The sequence below is a fragment of the Vigna angularis genome, chromosome 1 (assembly GCF_016808095.1).
Source record: "Vigna angularis cultivar LongXiaoDou No.4 chromosome 1, ASM1680809v1, whole genome shotgun sequence".
In the NCBI taxonomy this organism is placed as follows: domain Eukaryota; kingdom Viridiplantae; phylum Streptophyta; class Magnoliopsida; order Fabales; family Fabaceae; genus Vigna; species Vigna angularis.
Window position 1 is genome coordinate 784,937 of NC_068970.1, and position 6,623 is coordinate 791,559.

A 6,623-nucleotide genomic window follows, 5' to 3' on the forward strand; every position below is an offset into this window, starting at 1 on the left:
ACATCTCTGTTTTAAAGTAAATTGATCCAAGAGGCGTACACTATATCCCACTGATGAAAAGATGATAATAGCACGCATTCCGATGAGCGTTTCAAAAATTTCAAGTTGAGATTGATTCTAGTATAGTTTGTTTAAAAAATAAATTATAATAAACTCAATATAAAATTCTTCATTTAATGTAACAGCTATTTAAAACTATTTAACATATTAGTATTTATCCTAAATTACATCAATAGGGTGTGTTTCGCAAACAGCTACCAGGACAGATGCATGAGGATGAAAGCGCTGTGTTGCAGCTTCTGCGTCAATTTATGAGTTCACGCAAAAATATTAAAAAATTAAAAGTAGTGTATGAAACGTGCTACAAAACACACATAAAAAACAATTTAAATCCTTTCAAACATTACCATGAATTTAGATTATATTATTCCAGGCTGAAATAACTATTGGGAAGAACTCTGTAGGCGTGCCTTGATCCATGACTCGAGATACCGCAGCTCCTCATTGTTTATGGAGTGGGCAAGACCAGGATAAGCCTGCGGAGTGCCAACGAAACAAATGTCAACGTCGATGGACAGAAGGTGGTTTATTGGATAAATAACTGAATTGTTGAAAACATAGAATTCACCTTAAACTCACAACCAACGCCATTTTTTTCAAGGAAGGGGGGACCTGCATGTCCAGCTTCAAACAATACCGTTTTATCAACCATTCCATGGCACCATAGTATGGGTGTCTGTAGATATTTACATATAATACGTCAAAAACAATAAAACAAATGACAACTGCATTCCGCAAATTCACTTGAGTCAAATATTACTGTAGGATATTAAAAACCCAATCGAATGATGCCAAGTTATTCTGGTGTCGTGCTCAGGATACACCTAAAAGTGATTCTAAATTCTAATAACATAAACAGTTAAAGACTATGAAGTGTCATTGTTACAACTTCCAAGGAAAATTGAATATCGACAACATCAAGCCCCGATGAGAAAAACCAACATAGCTGGCACCCATGCTTGTGAAATGGAACTTTTGGATTTAGGGAGTTGGACTCCGAAAACTCCTTCATGTAATGAATAGGGGAATTAATTCATGAATAAAACTCGTTACACAACAGATTTTGATAGAAAAAACAGAGTAGAGAGAATATTTTGCGTGTCTTTTCTTGAGCCCCCAGGCAAGACATAAAAGCAAAAAGTGGCTATAGTACTCTGGCGTGAAAAGTTGCAGCAAACTTTTCCAACCAGCCAAATGCCACATAAGCAAATTTCTAATATGGAAAATGAAAGATAGAAAAACGAGTTTTATAATGTGAATTATATAGTAAAGCAACTTTACAACAATAGAATGTTGTAACAATACCCCCTGTTCAATTATCCTCAAGGACATAAATTGGGAAATTTCTTCAAGAGATCATAGTAGAATTTCCAAGTATCTTGGTCATTAGGTAAATTCTTCCACTTGACCAACAGTTTACCAGTAGCGATGCTACCTCGCTAGACCATTTTTCTGTCCAATATTATCCTCTGGATCCCCTTAACTGAATGGTAATGAAAGTGTAAAAGCAAAGGGTGAATGACAACAGAGTGAGGGTCTATACGGCTCTTCAATTAGTAACCACTTCATAAGGAGTAGTGTGTAGGGCAGAGTGATAGTTGGTGTTGTACCACCACTTAGCAAGCGACGCCCACTTAGACCATGAAGAGGCTTTGTCTGAACACGTGCACTGAGGATGTCTCTAACCGCATGTTAACAACTTTGGTCTGACCATTCACTTTGTGGATGACATGAAGTGGATTTGTTCAAAGAAACTCCTTGGACCTGGAAAACTTTAGCCCAGACGTCCCTAAGGAAGATATGATCCCTGTTGCTAGAAATAGAGCTAGGGAGACCATGTAATTTGAAGATATTGTCCAAAAACAAAACATATAATGCAGTATAAGGATGTGACAAGTGAGCCTATTTATTTATCCATCACTAGAAAAAGCACTTCTTTGTCATGTGAAGGGGGGAAGCCTTCAATGAAATCCATGCTAATATCATCCAGCATACCTCTCCAGAAAAACAGAGATTTCATTGTGGAAGTTGTGAAGTCTTGATCAGAATGTTCCCTGCACATGAGTCATGCAGTCATTTCAATATTATAAGTTTGAGATCAGAATTGGCACCAATAAATAATTTGCCTTTGCATCTAAGTTCTCATCTATGCCAAGAGTATTTCAGATGCTTGTTAGGATCCCACATAAGCTCCTGAATAAGTAATTGAATAGTATCATCAGCAGACCAACTGTTAGGTTTGCTCCAATAGCTCCATCTGAGAATTATTAAGCATCATTGGAAAGCTCCCGACTTTTGAACAACATATACTATGGCTAGAAGCTCCCTCTCGTATATTGACATAGCTTAGTGCTTAGGACTCAAGGATTTGCTAATGTAAGCAATGGGGTGCTTATCTTGCATTCAAACTGCACCAAATCCAGAACCTGAGGCATCTGTCACCCCAATGACAGTCTTAGAAAAATTGGGGAGAGCCAGTACAGTGCTAAAATAAGAACATTTTTCAATCCTTGGAAGGCAGGCACTATTTGAAAATGTTGTAACATATATGTCAACGGTTTTGCAATTTTACTAAGTCCTTCACCAACCGCGGGTAACAACCAACCAACCCAAAAACCTATTGTTTCGGATGTGAGGGGCTGTGCTGGTCCCACGTCTCCATGTCACTCTCTGCTCGTATTTTGTACGTCTGATCCTCAGTACTCACTCCTCGATTATCTTCTCAGTCCGATGGTGGGAGACCTGCAAAAGATTCTCCGATGCCAAAGTCAGTTGAGAACTACGGCGTTTTTCTCAGACAGTAATAAATGTGCAGTAAATGCAACCTATCTACCACTCACCCTGGATCTGTATTTATAGTTTTCGCTATGGGCTTGGGATTAGTGAAAAGTTAATCACGGCCCAATTCAGCCCAATAGCTTTTAACCCCTACTTACCTTAAGCTAAGTTGTTTAGTAACGCGGCCGGCCGTCCTCACGGGTCTTATCCTCATGACCGGCCGGTCCTGACGGGTCCACGGCCTGGGCGACCAGCTTCGGGCGAGTCTTGATTATAGGCACACGGGCGTCCGCCCTACCATGCTTACCCTTCCCAACAGTAAGTGATTATGGGCACATGGGCGTCCGCCCTACCATGTTTACCTTTCCCAACAGTAAGTAATTATGGGCACACGGGCGTCCGTCCTACCATGCCTAACCCTTCCCAACAGTAAGTAGAAGGATAGTTTCCTGGGTCCCATACGGTGATGTGGGCGGCCGGTCCGTTTGGTGGTCCAATGACGTGGATGTCCTTCCGTACGGCGTCCGGTCCCTGCTGGTACACCTATGAAACTGCTTTTAGGCCAATCTGGCAGTCCGCCACTGCCTGAATTTATTCATGAATAGGGTAGTTGGACTTTGGAACTTTGGATTTAGGGAGTTAGACTCCGAAAATCCCTTAATCTAAAGAGTAGGGGAACTAATTCATGAATAAAACCAGTTACACAGCAGATTTTGATCGAAAAAACAGCAAGAGTAGAGAGTATATTCGTTATGAATATTTTGTGTATCTTTTTCTGTGTCCCAGGTAACGCATAAAAGCAAGAAGTTGCTACAGTGCTCTGGCGTGAAAAGTTGCAACAAATTTTTCCCACCAGCTTAATGCCACATCACCTAATTCCTAATACGAAAAATAACAAATAGAAAATAGCATGAATTTTATAACGTGAATTTAAGTATTGCAACTTTACAGCTATAGAAAATGCTCTAATAGCTTGATACTGGAACGAAATAGAAATATAAGCTGTTATGTGTATTTATAGCCATGGAAGTGGTCTTCTATGTTGATCGGTGTACTTTTGTTTGGATAATTGTTTCAAACTTCGAAAAAAGATAAAGGAAAACTCAATATTTCCACGTAATCCTAGGACCAAGAGAGAGTTGGTACTAAGCCAAACTGGTTGTGATAACCCTTTTATTTTCCCATCCGAAATGATGATAGTTACTCTCAAAGAAAATGAATGGAAAATAGCTAAGCTTGACAAGAAAAGAATCGGAAGAGAAAATATTAAGGTTGGCACACAAGGATTAGTACCTGCTTTGCCTCGGGCGTAATTTGTTCTGTAATAGAAGAATTGAATGGAACCCAACCACTAAAGATTGCACCTCCACCTAAAGTTTTAGGGTACAGTAGAGCACTAGCCAAGGTTAAGGCACCTGAAAAACAATATCACCATAAGAAAACAGTCTATATACACAAGCATGGCCCACTCTTCAGAAGCAAACACATACACTGATCACTGACACACTCAAATAGAAACGGGAAGAAATGAGAGACCTCCTTGACTGAATCCACAGATAAATACATTTTTGGGGTTTACACCAGCAGCTATTTCCCTGTCTATAGTAGCATGCACATTTTGAACAGCTTTAAGTAAACTACTCTCGTCATTTGGAGATTCCTGACAATAAGCAGAAAACTTTTTCAGCAAAAATTTATTAGATCGGCAACATCATCCTGAGCGGGATAAGAGTGACTTCTTCCCAACTCTAGTTGCTCAGCCAGAGCACTAACTTTTTTAGGAATCAAAGCAGTTGAACATAAAACGAAAAAAAAAAGGAAAAGAGACCCTCTTTAAGCTTGGTAAACAGCTGGCGCAGCCACGATAAAAATACAAGTAATGCTTTCGGCATAATAATGTTCACCGTCTCACATTTTATAAACGAAAAAAAAAAATACAATTCAAGCCAAACGTAATATTTGTACTTCGAATGGCATTCTGGCAGCACTTCGCAATACAGAAAATGAGGAAAAAGGAGACATAAAATCTCCTAGCATTCTGAAAAAAGGGAAAGGATATAGCTTGTTATACCATTTATTATTTTCACTTCAAGATTTTTGATACCGAAACAGACTTATATTTGAAAAACAGGAGATTACACAAGAAATAATCCAGGACACAAGAAAACTAAACTTACAGCTGTGACAGGAATCTCGAGAATGTCAAACCACGAAGGCATTACAGAACCATCTACAAAAAGAGCAAATAACAATAATATATTAATCATCTTTTAAAATGGGAAAGCACGCGGCATCTTCATTGCATTGTAACTAAAGAACAGAGGATTTCAAGACTATCACGACGTCAATAAATCCCATGTAAGTAAATGCGAATATGCAGTATAAACTTGAATTGTAAATACAACAAATGGTACCAAATGGATATAGCGTGCACCTATACGAACAACATTAGCGAAGAAGCATCACTTAGAAATTCTAAATTTGTAATTAACGACACCTAATCATTTCCTTGAACTCACGTAAGCTAAGATCTCCTAAAAACCTAAATTAATATGACAGAGATTGGCCTGTGACTGTGAGGAAAGAGCAAAATTCGTAACACGATAGTGTCCAATTAGGTGAATGAATATTCGTAATGATACGGTTAAAATTTGAGCAGAACATCGGCGATCTCTTGAATAGGTAGAGAAGAGAAGACGTACAGTTGCAAGTAACGGGGGCGGAAGGGGCAGAAGGGAAGGACCATTTGGTGTCTCTGAATTCGGGAGAAGTGAACAAAGTTTTGATGGGTTCGTTGGCTGGGCCGGAGTCACCCAGACCGTGAAGCCACAGAACAAAGCTTCGCGCCCTGGACATGGAGGAGGAAGAGGAATCTCGCTGTGGTGGCTGTGGAAAAGAGGGGTTTATGCTCTTTTTGGGGAAGAACAGTAGAAACAGAATCGTGGTGATTAATAATGTAACGGTAAACTTTATCACCTTCATCTCTCTCACCTCATCTAGGCCCTTCATTGCATTATATGATTATTACAATACTGGTATTTTAGTTTAGTTATTTACAAGCATTTTACTGCTTCAACTTAAGAGAGGTATCGTTATAACTATTTCGATTTTAAGGTACGGTCCCTTGATTTATTTTTCTAGTGAATTATGGAGGGTTTATTAGAAAATAAACTTGTATACTGTATTTTGCGAGAAATAAATCGTTACAAATATAAAGTAATGTTTTAATTTGAAACAAAGTTAAATATAAAGAAAATAATGATGTCTTTTTAGAGTAATTAGTTTCCATTAGAATAAATATATTAATGTATTTTGTTTTAATTAAAAGTTATGTAACTATTCTATTATATAAATTTATCTCGTAAAAAGAAATTAAAAAGGAGTTATGAATCCCGAGCAAATACATAATTCTTTCTTTTGCTCAAACTTATTAAGCATTTCCACTTACAATTTCATTGTTTCAAATGCTTACACTGTCACACAATAATTAAAGTTGAAAATTAACCAAAATAAATTATTAACTACTGTTTTATAAAACATCATACATTCATTTATCATCGTTATAACTATTCTAATGAGTCACTGACATTCATATAAGATTTTATAAAAACAGTTTCCTTGAGTAATAACAAGACTTGTCCAATGACTCTAAACATTGAAAAATGTTCGCATAAAGAGTTTCACTTAATCAAGTTTTACTTACTCAATGACCTGAACTCTTGGAAACATTTTTCACAAGCTCATCTAGCAAGTATAATATGACTTTGAACTCAATAAATTTTTTC

The 6,623-nt window shown here is 37.7% G+C and overlaps 1 protein-coding gene across 6 annotated transcripts; it reads right to left on the reverse strand.

The window, feature by feature from the left end:
- Positions 1-126: 126 nt before the first annotated feature.
- On the reverse strand, positions 127-5,862 carry LOC108320188 (probable carboxylesterase SOBER1-like). 6 transcript variants are annotated; one of them, XR_008246476.1, is made up of 7 exons: positions 5,541-5,862; positions 5,016-5,068; positions 4,375-4,498; positions 4,132-4,253; positions 629-684; positions 408-536; positions 127-299 (listed from the first exon to the last, which is right to left on the reverse strand). XR_008246476.1 is itself a non-coding variant. In XM_017551551.2 (7 exons), exons 1-6 carry the CDS (start codon positions 5,845-5,847, stop codon positions 444-446), a joined length of 807 nt encoding a protein of 268 aa, XP_017407040.1. In that variant the 5' UTR covers positions 5,848-5,862; the 3' UTR covers positions 127-299; positions 408-443. The 6 variants fall into 6 exon arrangements, 4 of the variants coding, with proteins under 4 accessions (XP_017407040.1, XP_052727632.1, XP_017407032.1 ...); XM_017551551.2 differs by having other exon boundaries at positions 629-736; XM_052871672.1 differs by having other exon boundaries at positions 127-536.
- Between the last annotated feature and the right edge of the window lie 761 nt (positions 5,863-6,623).

What these genes read in the sequence shown, in the direction of transcription:
- LOC108320188 (XM_017551551.2), bottom strand. Translation starts at nt 5,847, where the DNA reads ATGAAGGGCCTAGATGAGGTGAGAGAGATGAAGGTGATAAAGTTTACC. An exon ending in CTGTGGATTCAGTCAAGGAG is followed by an intron (nt 4,254 to 4,374) that starts GTCTCTCATTTC and finishes ATTGTTTTTCAG; the next exon opens with GTGCCTTAACCTTGGCTAGT. An exon ending in GCGTTGGTTGTGAGTTTAAG is followed by an intron (nt 537 to 628) that starts GTGAATTCTATG and finishes GGCACTCCGCAG; the next exon opens with GCTTATCCTGGTCTTGCCCA.